General features: G+C 43.3%; 1 protein-coding gene across 2 annotated transcripts; it reads right to left on the reverse strand.

Annotated features, from left to right (window-relative positions):
• Positions 1 to 2,722: 2,722 nt before the first annotated feature.
• On the reverse strand, positions 2,723 to 10,146 carry CNRIP1 (cannabinoid receptor interacting protein 1). Of its 2 annotated transcripts, none has more exons than XM_065679256.1 (3): positions 9,818 to 10,146; positions 8,975 to 9,119; positions 2,723 to 4,228 (listed from the first exon to the last, which is right to left on the reverse strand). In XM_065679256.1, exons 1-3 carry the CDS (start codon positions 9,994 to 9,996, stop codon positions 4,064 to 4,066), a joined length of 489 nt encoding a protein of 162 aa, XP_065535328.1. In that variant the 5' UTR covers positions 9,997 to 10,146; the 3' UTR covers positions 2,723 to 4,063. The 2 variants fall into 2 exon arrangements, with proteins under 2 accessions (XP_065535328.1, XP_065535329.1); XM_065679257.1 differs by lacking the exon at positions 2,723 to 4,228 and adding an exon at positions 6,849 to 8,673.
• Between the last annotated feature and the right edge of the window lie 6,893 nt (positions 10,147 to 17,039).

Raw genomic sequence — 17,039 nt, forward strand, 5'->3', positions numbered from 1 at the left:
TGTGAGCTTTGTAGAGCTAAGGGAAAACATGAATGTTGTAAGACTCATTATACTGCTGCTTTGTGCTGCAGGGTTGACACAGCTATTAATTCAGTGCTTTGAATTCTGGAAGCCAAAGCACTTGTTTCAGATCTCAAAAAGGTTAGCATTTACAAGATGCCACATCCTTATTTAATCAAAGCTTCAAAGGAGACTCTGGAAGAATAGAACTGTTCAGCATGGCACACACATCAAAATTTTACACTAACCAAATGGAAGCCAACCTCTGCTGGCACGTGAAAGCCTTGCATTATAAAACTCAGGTTCATCATAGAGAAGTTCTGTTCACATCTTTTATAGGAAGAATGTAACAGATGAGGCTTTCTGATACTCTGCTAGTCTGACATCTGCAAGGGTCACTCTGCATCTGCAAACCAATGGATGGAACCTCAGCTGAAGCCAGTGAAACCTCCCTACCTTGTGTTAGCAGGGCATGGAGACTTTAGCAGTATTACTTCTTTTTCAGATGCAGTCAGCTGGTAGGAGATACCAAAGCCTGTAGTGGCTGCACTAAACACAAAGTCTTGTGCAAACTCTAATGATATAAACCCTGCGCATGATTACAACTATAATAATCATTACTAATAACTTGCTTTTGGATCCTGTTACTCAGCAGTCTGAAAGTGTTAACTGCTACCTAAATATAGATGAAAAAGTGACTCTGAAAGACTTCGTATCTTTGTTTCAATCTTTCTTACGAAAATGAAAGCTGGAACACTGCATGAGAAAAATCTTGAAGCCTTTCATGTGTAAAACCTTCAGATATGAGTGTCTTGTGGTTTCAGTGGATTGACACATTTTCAGCATTTTCTGACATTGTAATGAATAAATATATATTTAAGCTTAGTGTATTATGTCCTGTTCTTAATTTTGGAGGTATGTACTAAAACTGAAATACTACTTAGACAAAGCTGTGTAAAGAACAAAGTTGTCTGGAGATTAAATACTGCTGATTGAATAATGCATCAAACTGTCACAGCAACAGTTTTTTAGTGATCAGGCTCTATGAATATTTACCAGAGTTGTCCTGCATGAAAGAAAATCCAAACAATTACTTTCCAGGGAGCTGCTGAAGTCTGGCATCACCTTTACTAGGAGCAAATGTTTGCTTTGTTAGCAAAGCACTTGTGCAAGGGGAGATCAATGGGGCTAGTTTGCTTTACGTGTGCCAAGTATCGGCACTAGTGGTATGAACACTCAAGAAACACCACTTGAATAATTTATTTAGGAATGATGTAAGGCCATCAAGCCACATTTCTGTATGCTTAAACCTTATGTAGGGGAGAAGGGTCTAACAGCTGATCAATGCTATTTCACCTGACCCAAGATAAACTGTTAACCAGTCCTCACCCTTTTTATCACTGCCACTGTTTGTAAAAGGGGTGCTACAATCGCATTCAGTCTCAGGATATGGAGCCTCCAAGAAACAAATGGTCTCACTGTTCTTTCTGTCCTTTTGAAAGCAACTCACTCCATCTCCAGGCTTTTTCTTGACCACACTCTGAACTGAATTGCTACAGGAGTTGCTAGGACATAAAGGAGCTGTCCTACTTGGTGTTAATATGGGCATGAGTATTCACCATGGAAAAGTGTGTTTCCCAGCTGACAGCCCTTCCCATGCCAGGACAGATTTATTCACTGTAATGTTTCTCAAATGCTGGAGAGCTAGGATGTTATAGGTCAAAGAAGCAAGAGCTCAAAGTGAAGGCTTGTCTTACACATTTTAATTTTACTAGGATAGAAGCTTCTTTGTTAATTTATTATCATACATATTTCTTGCTGATGTGCTTTCAGTTCATGTGTACAACCAAAATTAGGTTGCTCAGAGAAGCTGTGGCTGCCCATCCTTGGAAGTGTTCACGGCCGGGTTGGATGGGGCTTTGAGCAATCTGGTCTAGTGGAAGGGCAGGGATATTTGAACTAGATCTTCAATGTCCCTTCTAACCCAAGCCATTTTTGGTTTCACAGAATCCTAAGTATGCCAGTTGTTGCGGAATACAATTTCTTTCTTATAGTGCAGAGCTAGAATTGATTGACAGCTGGAAGCTTGGTATCATTGAAGCCTGTTACCTGGAACATCTGCCGAAGTGCTGGCAGTAACACTTCTGTCTGAAGTACAGATTTCATTTGAATTTGATCAGTTCACTTTTTTATTTTGAAGAATTCTTCATGTAATCTAGGAAAGGCCTAGGAAAGATGTTAACATAGATTACTTCTAGAATTTCATCACAGTGAAATTTGCCTGTATAATACTGCCTCAGAGCAGAGATGCAGCTGGGTAGCAACCTGTTCCAGTGGTGTGTTACAACGGTGCTACTGTCAGGTTCTTCTCACTGTAGAAATCTGTAAATGGTCTAGCTTTTTGATTAATAATTCAACGGAAGAAAATATATCTTTGGTATATTACTTGTGTTCTAAATCTGTACCTTCCACGCTGTGTTAGTGTAATAAAATTCAGCTGCATTTTATCAATAAGCTCTATTGAGTGTTACCACATTAACTGTCTGCATTCTAACGCACTGAATCTGTATGTCCTAAAAACTTTGGATAAAGAACATGAGTACTTTGGACTGGATTCTCAGACAGCACTGACTACGAACCCTCTCCTGTCTGACTTTCTAAAAACCAGTGACTTTCCTGATATAGTATTTTCAACTCATTTATATGGTCATACTAGGGAAGAAATTGTTTATGGCCTTTATTACAAAGATCAAAAGTAATGGTAACCATTTACATACACAATTTACAAATTATTCACAAAGGGAATCACAGATATACAAGAACTGACAGCTTCAGCCCAAGTTGGGGATGGCAGAATGTACTTTTTCCCCTGCTTTTATTTACTGAAATAAAAGATATGTTTTGTTTTTGTTGTATGTGTTAAACACTGATCTAGTGTTTATGTAGCACCTTTAGTCATAACCATGCAAATGCTTACATACTTACCTTTATTTGAAAGAGTGCAATGCATGTATAAACATGCATGGGATCTGTGCTCTTCACACTGCTAAGTGTTGGTCAGAAATACGGTTGATTTTGGATACAATACAGAGGCCAGGCTTGAAAAAGTCGATCTGTAGGATTTAACTGTTTTGAGCAATGTGTGTTTAAAACAAAAATGGAGATTACTACCAGAACTCTTAATTTAAGAACTAAATGTAGTATGGTTGCTGCATGTTTGAGGAATATACCATATGATCTTAAGATAGATACTAGCCGTGTTGTTACGTGTCTGATACCATAGCTAGTTTATTGCTTTTCCTTCATTCAGGTTAGCATATTTTATACAGTTTCCTAAAACTATTTCAGAGACTGCAAAACTTAACAAAGAATCCTATCTTGAGAGATTTGGTAAATTAGCAAACGTCACAAAATATCTTAACAGCACTTACCAAAAGGGAGAATGAGTTTTCAAATTCCCTGGTAGGAAAGCACAATAAAAACAGTGCAATAGCTGCCATTTAGCTAAACCTACAAATATCCATAGTTTGCACATATTGCTGTCCACTGGGATGACATGTACGACAAAATGCTTGAAGGAGCACACCGATTTAGGAGCAAACACAAATGCAAATACAGAAATCACCCAGGTGATGTTGCATCCAACTTCTAAGCAATAAAGCAAAACACTTTGCAAGAGTTATGTCTAGTGGAACCATTTAGTGGGAATAATCCAGATACGACGCTATTACGATGGTATGACTTTCTACCCAGCTATCATCAAATATTCTTTACCATGAACTTTCAGTATTCTCAGGATGACAGGTAAAGAATGTTGCAGATGCCATGGTAAACTTAATATACAGTAATAGGCAAAGATTTTAGTGACACCACCTGTATATACAACATAGTTGTTGGAACCTTATGGAACAAAGCAATGTTACAGTATGCCTTTGTTAAGGCTTCTTGCTGGTTTAAAAAGGTAGATTCCTCTTTAGGGAGATTGTCCAGCAGTACTGGTTTCACATCTCTTCAGTGTGAATCTGAATTCTCCCCTTTTTATTTTAAGCCACTGCTAGACTCTTCAGCGGAAGGTCTCTTTATTGATCCACATAAGACTGCGTGTTTCATTTGGCTTGCATTCGTACTCAATACAGCCAAAACTGTTACCCCATTGGCAATGATCCCGCTTGTGGTAGTTGTAGAATTTGACTTGCCAGACTGTTTCAAAAACGCCAATGTCGTTAAACTGCAAGGAAGAGGGAATATCAGTGTTAGTGAGCTGATTATTTTGCTGGTTTATCTGTCTCTTAATGAAACTGTAGACCATAAAACAGCTGATGTAAGAGTTATTGTTCCTGAATAAATCAAAGGTCTGTAAAGCCTGCTCTAGCAGTCATAAAGTCTTTTATGGTGAGGTATACATAAACCATGAAGGATCAGATTCTGCAGGTACTATCTGCTTGCATCTGCGTCTGGAAAGGCAAGTCAGTAAAAATGTTCAAGATCCCACATGGATAAATGTTATTAACAGCAAGAATCAAAGCCAGAATCCTTAGGATGACTCAGCAGTAGTTAGTAGTTGGCCCAATGATCTTCAAGTGGCTTATATATACTGTAGATCATGTAGCAGCAATCTGTAGTGATACAGATACCTTTATACCATACCTAGAGGCTGCTCCTTCCTTTCTTTAACCTGAAATCTTTAATGCCCCTGCATTTTGTAGCCTTGTGTTAGCAGTGTCTTGACTGAGACATGCTGCTATTAGACTCCTTCCCTGGGATTCTGTTCCACATTTTACATGAAACAAGCAAAAGAAGTTATTTGTGCATTTCTGTAATTGCTAGCTGTACTGTGATAGTGCACTTTTCAAACTGAGGTATGAGTAACAGAAGCCAGGAAGGAGATAATCAGCGTGTTTAGCAGGTAAGTGTCAAGTACAGTGAAGGAGTAGTGAGACATTGTCTGTAAGTTGTCTTACTGTATTTGTAACTTCGGAGTGAATGAGACTATGGCTCTAGTAAATTTTGTAGAACAGAAATCTCCGCTTTTTATTTTGAGCCACTGCTGGACACCTTTACAACATCAGAAAAACCTTGTGAGGATTTCAAGGATAGATTATGATTCCAGTTATAATGCTGCTGCAAAATTTGGGTTTCTGTGCCTCGAGACCTTGCAGAGAATCTGAAGTGTGGGTGTGAAGCCTGTATGTACTGTGGTTGGTCCCAGTAGGATGGCTTGATTGTGTTATGTTGTTAGATGTGGATTCAGTGCTACTGAACAGTGCTGTTCTTCAACATTTTTTCCTTTTAAATATTTCCATCACTCACTTTAATGACAGCTCCTTCACTTGACTGTTTTCCATTCCCATCATGTGCCTGGGAGCTGACCTTCAATCATCTGCCTATTACAATCCCACTTGCAAAGTCTGTATGAAAGCCCTTTTACACAGTGACTCTTCCTGAGTTACAAGCAGTCTTCTCTAACCAGTCTTCTCAGAAGGACATGTAGTTTATTGTTGTTTTTTAATTCAAGATGTGGTTTGTAAGCTGCTGCTGTGTAATGGACATTGCTTTAAACCTCCCCCAGCCCACTGTGGTAAGTTAAATTTAGCCTTGACAACAGCAAGAATTGCTGTGTGCTGTTAGGGGAAAGTTTTTATTTGGCTCCAGTTCCAAGTGTTACCTTAAAGGAATATCTGAAATATTTCTGCTCCTTCATTTGACAAAGACAGAATCAGATGTCTTTGTCAAAAGACAGGCTATTTTATCTTTCCCAGCAACTAAAACCTTAATTAAGGTTTGGGGTTGTTTGTTTGTTTGATAGTAATCCTGATAACACTCATAATGCACGAGTAAAGGTTAAGCACATTGGATATTACTGTGCACAATCCAGAAAGAGACATTGTCAGAGAGGAGCATCAGCCACCCTCAGTGTGGAAACTGAGGAAAGAAAGGCATTTCTAGTAGCATTTGCAGAAGGTGGTATGATACAAGAAGAGCATTTCATTTTGTTAATGTATGAAGGATCTGAATTTCAACAAGACAGAGGAGGGGAACAAATTCTGCATTCCTCCAATGACCCAGTTTTGCTGAGCTACCCCGAGTAGTTTGCTGTGGATTTCCAGGAGAAGGAATGAATTAACTGCAGGGATTTTCTACTGCCCTGCGTCTCCCCCCAAACCCAGTGCTTAGCAGATGCAGCAGCTCTGTGGCATCATGAACATTCTGCATCCTCAGAGTTCCCCTGAATTCCCATGACTCCTGCAGCTAAATCCTGGCTCCTCCACTGGGCCTGTATATGGGCTTCCTCAGGAAGGCGGCATGGCCCTACTTATTTTCCATTTGCTTACTTCCCTGTTTGCTGTTCTCTCTCATCCAGTAGTATAGGTGTGAACAGTTAATCATTCCCTCTGAATTTGCATGCTAGGATGATTTGATGACTATTGATGACTATCAATATTGATGACTGAATATCATATTGATGACAAAATATCATATTGATGACTATGACTATCAAATATGACTATTTGATGACTATTTATTACTGGGAACAGAGGTTTAGCTTCTTTATTCAATATGAGACTAGTCTGGCTGAGAATAAAATGGGAGGTTTCTAAATAAGTTTACACCATTTGCTAGGGAGTTCAGCAGTTTCTGGATAGTGAGCGTAACTGAGGATTCATGTAACAGAAATGCATCCTCAGATTCTGGAATTCAGAAGCAGGATTGTTGTTTTATGTGTATAAACTGTGGCTGTAGCAGGCCAGATGTCTACTAGCCAGCTGAAGAAGGAACACAAATTCTTTGTTTGAAGTTTTAAAGCAGTTGGAAAATAAATTCTGATGGACCTTTATGGACACTGTGTCTTTCAGGAGTGTCAAACCAGTGCTTAACTGCAGGACTGACCTCACAGTCTGTTTCTAATGTGAGTTCAGATTTTATGCCTTAAATAGTGTCCTTATCTCCCTAGGATGTATCAGGATCCTGTCAGTTCTAGAAAAGGAAGTGGAGGCAGAAGTTCCCCATAGTTGAAAGAAGTAGGAAATTTTAAAGCCGTATGTAGTAAGCCCTGTTTTGAAGAATCAGGAACTAGGTATTAGAAGCAGCTTTTGGACTGGGGTATCTGAGGCTGGTTGGCTAAATCTGTTACAGCTATGTCTAGCTGAGCAGCTCAATGATGAGTTAAACATGTAAATCCCAGTTGAGATGCCTGTATGTAATACATAAAAGTAACAATTGTGGACATCCTGAGTAAGTACTGAAGAACCTATCTATGAAGATCAGATCCTAAAAAGGGTTGAGGACCTGCTAATGCTTGAAAATCCTATTAGCATCATGGTTAATATCCCAGGATTTGATTTGTAAAAGCAACTGTTTGGGCAAATAATGTGGCTTCGCATTCTGATGCTGCAACAAAACACCTCAGACCTTGTATCTGTAAATCAGACCCTCCTTTCATTTCTTGGAATTGCTTTGTTTGTGATTTGACTTGGTTTTCTCCGTAAGAAAAGTTAAACATCCAGATTTTTAGGGTTCATGTGAGTGTTTCACTTAAGGCTAAATGTGGCTACCACAATAGGGATGCCTTAGTCAAAGGAGATGGGTTTTAGGGAGCACTGCCCTTTCACCTCTTGGTATAAGGACTGTGAAATTTAACTGCAGTACACATCAGTGGCGTCCAGCAGCCCTGTTCCACTGGTTGAGGAGTCATACTGGGTGTTAGGTTTTCCTGGATGTTAAAAGGAGGTGACTGTATGCAAAAGTGATTAACCTGGACAGATAGTTCAGGCTAGTCTTATTAACCTAAGATTCTGAAGTAGTAACTGCTAATGTGATGTGGGTCTCCACAATTAAGTTAGGTGTGCTGTAATTATTAGAAACACCAAATAGAGACATTACAGTTCTTATTCAGAGGGGGACTGCCATGCTAAATGATGGCTGCAGAATAAAATAGTGAAGATAGAAGATCGAGATGAGATCTTGCATGCAGTGACCAAATGTGAGAAAAAGCTGAAATCTGGTGGGCTTGGCAATGTCCTAACTTACGAGAGTTGGAGCAGACCCTTAAGAGAGCTTTGGGTGAAGATAGCTTATTGCCCCATTTCCCCTTTTTGGTACAGTAGGCAAAGAATAAACAGCAAGAATCCCTCAAAATTGTAATCAGGAAAGGGGGAAAAAGCCCAAACAAGCAAACCAAAGCCAGAACAAGACAGACCTCCTCTGCACCCCGAGTATACCAGCCAAAGAGTGCTATGGAAATCTGCCTGCTGCTGTTCCTGTCTTCTGTCAGCTATGCTGCCTTACAGGCTGGAGCTTTTGTCATCTCACTTTGAGGCCATGGCATATACCAGTTCTGGCCCTCAGAGCTTCTCTTTAAGGTTGGGTTGAGGAGTCACTTGAATAAGAACTTATTTGTGGATGCAGAGATAATGTGATCATGGAAGGATATGGGGAAAGGGAGAAGACAGCCGTGGGTTTGTTTTCACACATGCTTTCAGACTCTGGTGGGTCCTCAGGCGTCCTGCAGCTGACAAGTGGAACGTACTAGTCACCCCTTGTGCTTAGGGCATGCTCCGCTTCAAAATACTTGGTGGTGCTGGCAGGCAAAAGGGAGGCCCCTGTACGCCAAGGGCTTGGGATTGGATTCCTAGCCAGGGATCTTGGTGGGAGCTGCCTGATGTCTGTAGTGTCCTGCAGAAGAGGCGAGAGGTTCAGCTCACATTTCCGCCTGCTGCAGCACCTGAAAGGGCTTTGCAGGTCTCTAGAAATCCCCCTACTGCTTCCTGGCCTCTCTTGGCTTCCCCTTGGGAAGCAGGGCTTGTGTTTCTTTAGCTCTATTCTGATCAGCAGTCTTACTGACACAAAGAAAACAGGAGGCAGCGGCTGTGATGAGACTTCATCCTGGAATATTTCACCTCCACACCTCTCTCTGGGATACAGCCCCCTGCTGCTGTCCCTTGTCTTCCCATGCCATGTTTGGGGAACCACATACCTGCATGTTGACCTGGATGGGCTGTCTCTCCCCACTCTTGGTATGGGGCACCCCTTCTGTGTCGTAGATTCCTGTGTAAGAGACCACCTGTGCATCCCTTGATTTCTCCTCCAGTGGGACATTAACACCGCCGATGCCCATTGTTCTGCAAAGAGACGGGATCCAGCCTTACAGCAGCCCTGCACCCCCCTTCCTTGGCAGCTTGGAGCCAGCATGTGGGCTTGCAGCCTGGCAGGCTCTGTGCTGGGGGATGCCTCAGGGATTTTAGCAGGCCTGCAGGTGCTGCTGACTCACTGGGGCTCCTGAAAAATGTCAGGGCTTTGCAGTCCTCCAGGGAAGATGTCAGAAGGAAAGGCAGGCGGGATCTGATCTCGAGTAGCTGGGGAGAGGTTAGTCAAATCCCTTCCTCAGGGCTGCCCCTCCACCTGGACCTGCCTCCCCACCTGCATCCTCCCTGGTCCCAGTCTCTGCTTTGCCATGCTGCAGCAAAGGCTTAGGCATGGTGTATCCTGACATGCAGGGCCACAGCGGCCTCTTCCCTCTGTCTCCAGGGCAAATCGTGGGGAAGGAGGAAGAAAAGGAGCTGGACTTGAAAGAGCTCTGGGGAGAACGTGAAAAGGGAGAGGGGAGGAAGCGACTCCCAAACATGGCCTCTCCCCTGAGCCAAAGCACTAGGAACAGCTGGCCAGGGACTGAGGAACAGGGCCACCAAAGCAAAAAGGCAGGGAGGGAGAAATCACGGAAACCCCGCGCTGTCAGCCTGCCAGGAAAAAACATTAAACCTCTAAAAATAAAGCAGCGGGGAAGGGAGGGCCGGGGGAGCCGCCCCGAGCACGGACTCACGTGGCCTGGACGGTGCCGGGCCGCAGGACCACCTCGATCTTGTACTTGGCTCCGGTCAGCAGCTTGATGGTGCGGTTCTGGCCGAAGCGCTGCCCGTCCACCTTGAAATACACCGCCCCGTCGTTGGGCTGGATTTTGAGGGAGACGCTGATTTTCACGAGGCCGGGAATGTCGCCCATCGCTTGTCACCGGCGGGGGGGGGGGGGGGGGGAGTGCGAGATCTGCGCCCCTGTCGCCCCCTCCGCGGAACGCGGCTGGCGGGAACAGGAGAGAGAGGCTGCGAGGGAGAGGAAGAGGAGGAGGGAGGAGGAAGAGGAGGGGCTGCCTGATCCCCGCCGGCCCGGCCCTTCCCAAAAGCAGCGGATGATATATATGTGTTTTTTCCCTCCCCCAGTAGCGACGCAGCATCTGGGCGGTGGATGCAGCCCCCCCCCCCCGCTCCATATCCCACAGTGTGGGGATATTTGCAGCTGCTGCGATTGCAGCCGGTTTCCAGGGAGTTAATCCGGCCCCAATTACAGCAGCCGTAATCCCGCCGTTCTTCCCGGAGGGAGCACAAGGGACTCGGGCAAGACCGGGCGGCGCCGTTCAGCACCACGGGCGCGGACAGCGGCGCGGGCCGGGAGCGCCCCGTGGGGCTCCCCCGCCGGCCGGAGCACAGCAAAGACGTGGGTTTGTGGCTCTTCCCTCCCTGTGTGGCAGAAGGTTTTGTGAGCCACCATGCCTAGACTGTCGGTTTCTTGCTCCCCAAAGTTAACAGTTAATATCTAGTGTTTCTATTGGGATGTTTTTTAGAATCACTTTGATCTCAAACACTTAACAAAATTAAAAGTATTGCTAGTAGCTTAACTTTTAACAAATCATTATTCTTAAAGGTAATTTGGGTAGCTAATTGGGTGTATACCACAAGAAATGAGCTGTGCCAAATTAAGTCTTCTGAGACCCCACCTGGACTCCTGCATTCAGCTCTGGGGGCCTCTAGCATAATAAGGACGTAGAGTTGATAGAGCAAGTCCAGAGAAAGGTCACAAAGGTAGATCAGAGGGCTGAAGCACCTCTCCTGTGAAGACAGATTGAGAGAGTTGGGGTTGTTCAGCCTGGAGAGGAGAAGGCTCTGGAAGACCTTAGGGCAGCTTCCAGTGCCTAAAGCGACTGACAACAAATCTGGAGAGAGGGTTTTTGTAAGGGCATTTAGTGACAGGACAAGGGGGAATGGCTATAAGGTCAAAGAAGGGAGATTTAGATTAGATATAAGGAAGATATTCTTTCCTGTGAGGATGGTGAGACAGTGGCACAGATTGCCCAGAGAAGCTGTGGCTGCCCCATCCCTGGAAGTGTTCAAGGCCAGGTTGGACAGGGCTTGGAGCCACCTTGTCTAGCGGAAGGTGTCCTTGCCTATGGCAGGCGGTTTAGAACTAAATGACCTTAGGGTCCTTTTCAACTCAAGCCATTCTATGATTCTATGATGAAGTACTAACTGGGGTATTTCTGTCAAGGGGAGATCACAACCAATGATTCATTGACCACTGACTCAGGAACACAACCCCCCACCCCGCTCAAAGAGAAGTAGAAATTGACCATGTGGACTAACTAACATAGGAAACGAGAGCTGTTTAACACATAGGAGATTGAGTACTAAGTAATGAAAGAGTTATTTAACTTGTTATTCTGTGAAGACTGATGTCTTTGATTGCAATAAATGTATAACTAGTGTAAGGCCAAGAACAGATTTCAGAATGTGTCCACCCTGCCTGGTTTCCACAAAGATAAGGGCTGGGCATGGTCCCTGCCTCTCAGAACTGTGTATGATGAGTTTTGTATGTAACATTCTACCCTTTTGATAGCAGTCACTGCCAGAGGGAGTTGTTTCGGGAGTTGTTACACAAATGCAGCCATTGCTTCTCCCACTGAATAGTCAAGAGTGAAACAAAAGCTCTTTAAAAACCCCAGCATATTCCTTTGTATAATGAGGTATCAGGGTTATCAACGTTAATGTAGGAGAAGAATCTTTTGGGTTTGCTGTAATGTCAAAGGGCAGCTAATCAAAGAATGGTTGCATCTAATCAAATAGTAAGTTGCAGCAACAACTCATCCCACAGTGGGGGCCAGCATTTGATCACAATCATACACTGACCTCCATCAATTTGTTGCAAAGATCTTTTCTGACTTCAGAGGTCCACCAAAATCAGGTAAGATGAATCCCTCCAACCACTGTCAAGGTCAGCAATGAGTGGTTTAGGAAGTATCTTGGAAGTTAACAGATGTTTTCAGATGAGGAAGCAGCTGCTGTATACACACACACATCTCATAACAGTATGGCTCCACAAAAGAAGACTACATGTGTATCTCTTCCCCATCTTCTTTTGAGAATTCTCATTTTTCATTGCATTCTGCTGAAAGTGCTGCACTTGTGGCTGTTTGAAGTTAGGCTTGCAGCAATTCCCACTTCTGTAAGTTTAAATGTAATTCAGTATGAAATCACAGAGGCTTTACACACGGGGAATCTGATAGCATCACTTAAAGTGGCATGTGAAGAGTAATGGCCATTGCCAGGGATCAGTTTTACTCACCTCCTGGGCCAGACATATCATGTTGTAGTAAATTGTGTGTAGCTGAAGACATTGATTGCTATTAGTTTCCCAAGTACATGAGAGGTCAGATCTATAACGAGTATTTTTTCCCTTATTATTTCTGCCTGAATGGTCATCTTTGGATGCAGCTCAGGCTGTGACTTTATTCCAGACCGCTGTGGCAAAAAGTAACAAACATAAGGGAGAACTAAAAAGGCATATGTCTGAGTAACTGGTTTACCACGTGAAAGTGAAATCTGGTGAGAGTAGAACATTTACAAAGAAGGAATTTAAAACATAAAATTACCTTTCCTTTTATCAGTCTGATATCTTTGCATACGTCAGCACATTTACTTACCTGATACCAGACACTCTTTATCAGTACAGATCAAGGGGACAGAGTAGCTTTGCAAAGTCTCCCTGGGAGGTTACTTTTGTTGCTCCCACCTTAATGGACATGACCAGCCTCACCTGGGGCCTCTACCTAGCCCTCTGCCCGTGGGCCAGCAATCCTTTCCTGAGTTATGTTTAGGGGTGTTGGTCTCAAGCTCTACCACAGATGTATCCAGCCATGGAAGCTGTTGATTTTGACCTTCAGGCTGACTATGTGGCTACTATGGAGGTTCCTGTTGCTGTGGTCTGTCCTCTCACTGAGGGTGGTGGGATGGGCCTTGGCTGGAGAAACTCATATCTGTCCAGTCCTTCAAATCTATCTTTTGTTCTCCTGGCATCTGAGGCTTCTCAGCCTGTTGTCTGGCATCAGCAAGGTATGTTAAGCTAATTTCCTTCCCTTGGGCAGGAATGTTGCAGCACTCCCCTGTGCCCTGGCAAACCCCTTAGTGCTTTTGAAGGGAGTGGTGGGCTCCTTCAGGTGAGCTGCAGTCAGTGTGCTGGGCTATTCTCATCTCCTTTTCTTCCCCAAACTAGGAGATTCTTTTCACAGTACAGCTTCATCCTCCAAGACCTCTCTCTTGTACCTAAGCCTTCCCTGCTGCAGCCACATTACTTGCATGTATCATTCAGGTACTACTGGAGGGGAGAGGTGGGGTTGTATGCATCCAAAGAAAAGCCAGAGCCAATATGCAGATAAGTCATGGCTTATGCTTTGTGCAAGTGTAATTTGTCTAGAAAACATTCTGGAAAAATCTATTTGATCTCTTGACTGCATCCACTCAATATGATCTCTCTAGGCATGGTGATATGTCAACTGCATAAGGCTTTCGGTAGTACTATTTATGCAGGCCTTCCTACTTGGAGTTAGGGCACTAATCCTGCTGTACAGCTCTACAATAAGTAAATGTGTAAATTGTGCACTGAGGTCAGAACAAGATGGTTCATTTATGATGGCCAACCCACAGTATTTAAATTCCAAGGTGATACAGACAATACCTGTATAGTCTTTTCATGTTTGCCCCTATTTGATTCCTTTCTTACCACAGGGCTAAATTTGGAAATGTTCTGGATTTGGCTTTCTTCTCGAGACACGGATGCAAAGCCACAATCTCTCATTTGCTAAAAATAGCCACATATGTGTGATTCCATATGGAGTGAATTGTGCTGAGACTTGCACCTGCCAGCTCTAAATTTAATGCTGTAATTCTTTTGACACCTCTGCCTCTGCATAGAAGTGGGAAAGGGGTTTAATGGACTGTAAGCCAGACTGAGTATTTATCACCTTTGCAAACCACTTGTCTATTATTTTTTTCCCATCAGTCATTTTGAGCATACAGAGTTTGGTTTAATTTCACCTGGAAATGCAGCTTGATTTGATGCATATTTATGCAGAACTCGTGTGCTCAGACATGGAGTGGGCTTATGGCTTTTACAGTGCAGCAACCATGTTTGAAGAGCAGCTATGAAAGGGCTCGTAGAGCAGTGAAGCTGATGCAACAAGCTGAGAAACCACTTGCCTTCCCTGCAGCCGACACCTTTATTTGCACAGATGGGGTTCCAGTTTTCAGTATGAACGCCCATCAGTCTCTCAGCTCAAGCAGATCCCTTGCTCAGATAAATGTGGTTGATCACTTTTTTTTTTAAAATGCAATTTTAAAAATGCAAATATTTTTTTAATTTTTTTGGTTTTTAATTTTAAAATGTTTAAAAAAACCCAAGCTGAATTTTCTGAGGAATTACAGCAGCAAGATCTGCTGGACAAGAACAGGTCACTTACCACTAAACTGAGATAAGATCCTCAGCTCTTGCAGATAGTGCTATTGCGACAAATGTTGCTAATCCATTGTCATTTACCTATTCTGGACAGAAATGGAGAGAACAGGGTAAGTTATAGCAGGTTCCCACAGCGCAGGTCACTTTCTGCCACCCAAAGCTCTATCCTTCCCTCTGTGGAGAGCGAGAAGAAATACAGCTCTTCCTCTCTCTCTCAGCACAGTGCTGTTCTTTAGGAATGGCATCACAAAGACAACATGCATCAGCAGTCCGGGCTGTTTCTCACACCTCCCATAGCCGCTGTATGTATGGGTAAGGACCGTTTTGCTTCACATTAATGATTTAGCTGATCAGCACATTTCTGCCTGGGGGAGGATGAATTGTTGATTCCCCTGTGGTGATGCATGATAAATAAAACCAAGCCTCAGTGTTAACAGAAAAGGATTGTTCCAGACACATGTTAGGTAGAAGGGGAAAAGGAATAGCTGAGCTTTGAAGATGAAATAGCAACAATATAGAGAAAAGGAGAGTTATAAACTATATGTATTACACACACGCATATATATAACTATATATAATTAGCTGGTTGCTTCCAGCTAATGCTGGATGGAGGTAATTTTATTCTTTGACACTGAGTTGCTCAAGTAACTAATGGTAAATTCTGGAGTCATTGGCTTTGTGCCACTGCATCTAGAATTGCATTCCACACCTTCAAGGGCTTTTTATACAGGTAAATGAGAAACTGAGCTTTTGCAGAATTGTGGAGTCAGCATCCTTTTCTGCTTATATTAAACCACTTTTTAGTATAAGGTCATTTAGATATCCTGCTGAAGAGGATCTGTCTCTGAACATTTCATATCACCAATTTATTGTGCAGGGCCCTGTCATCCTGACTCAGCACAAACACTGAACCAGCAGGAGCAGGAAAACCCATGGAAAAGCTGCCTGCAGGGAGGAAAATGCTGGCAGATTCTTTTGTGTTTGTTCCACTCAAGCTGTTCCACTTGGGAAAGGGTTTCCTTTCGTCAGGTCTGATGGTTGGCAAGGTAGAGACATAAGAGCTAACTGTGAGCCAATTCTTGGTCCCTAATACTGACCCCAGGCTTTGTAGTATTATGGGCTCAAGGCAGCTAATAAGGGGATAGTTTGTCTTGCAGCGGTACAGTGAAAGTTATTTAATATGAGTTGTCATTGTCTATGACCCGTAGTTTTGGGTTATCCACTCAGAGGGGAAGGGGGTGTCTTTTCCTAAAGATGGAACCACTGGAATGAAAGGGAAGAGAAGGAGATAGTTGGCCTTCATAAAGCAAAAGGAATTACTGACCAAAAAGACATTTTATAGGAGCCTACAAGCTCCTGACTCCACCAAGCATTTTAAGCTTTATGGGAAATGAAGGGAGCCTTCACAGGAATTTAGCTTGGGAAATTCAGTTAGATCATCTCAACTCTGGAATTCATCTCCAATTCATTCCAGGTCCTGGGAATGGTAGGCAGATTTGTTACTGTAAATTTGTCAAAGCTCTGTGATCACTTTTTAGTGATAAATTTTTACTTTTAGCTATTTCCAAAAAGCATGAAGGTTTTATTAGCTAATTGTCATGGTTTAAACCCGACCACAAACCTCTTTTGCTCACTCCCCCCCTTCTTGCCCTCCCCCTGCTTCTGGAGGGACGGAGAGGAGAATCAAAAAGAATGCAACTCCCACGGGTTGAGATAAGAACAGTTTAGTAACTAAGGTATAACACAAATCACTGCTGCTACTACTAATAATAATAGTGCTAAAGGAAATAACAAGAGGAAAGAATACAACACCTCAACACCAGCTGACTGATAACTCGCCCCACTCCCCCCAGCCAAGCACTGACCGATACCTCCTCCAACCCTGCAGTCCCCCATCCCTTCCGGGTAACTCCCCGTTACATCCCGGGCATGACGTGCTGTGGTATGGAATACCTCTTTGGCTAGTTTGGGTCAGGTGTCCTGTCTCTGCTTCCTCCCGGCCTCCCCTCCTCCCTGGCAGAGCATGAGGCTCAGAAAGTCCTTGGCCAGACCAAACATTCAAGCAGCAACTGAAAACATCGGCGTTATCAGCTCTGTTCCCAGGCCAAAAGATCAAAACAGCACTGCACTAGCTCCTAAGAAGGAGAAAACTGACTGCTGCTGCTCAAACCAGGACACTAATGCATGAGTTTCCATCTCTAATAATTTTAGAGTCTGTTGGCTGACGTCGTGTATACTTGACAGCCAGAGAATTAAAAAGCATATATTGAACCTTTGATTTGCAAACTGCCTAATGGATGATTTGCTTGGTCAGCAACTATGGTATTTAATAGCAATTGGATCCTCATGACAGCATGATTTGCATGAACAAAGGAACAATGTACCGAGACCCTGCAGGTTCTAGAAACTAAACCTGAGCAAGCTGATAATACAGAAAATCATCACAAACAAGGTATCCTTAGGGCAGAATGCACTGCAAAGTGCAT

The sequence above is a fragment of the Lathamus discolor genome, chromosome 5, assembly GCF_037157495.1.
Source record: "Lathamus discolor isolate bLatDis1 chromosome 5, bLatDis1.hap1, whole genome shotgun sequence".
NCBI classification, from domain to species: Eukaryota; Metazoa; Chordata; class Aves; order Psittaciformes; family Psittacidae; genus Lathamus; species Lathamus discolor.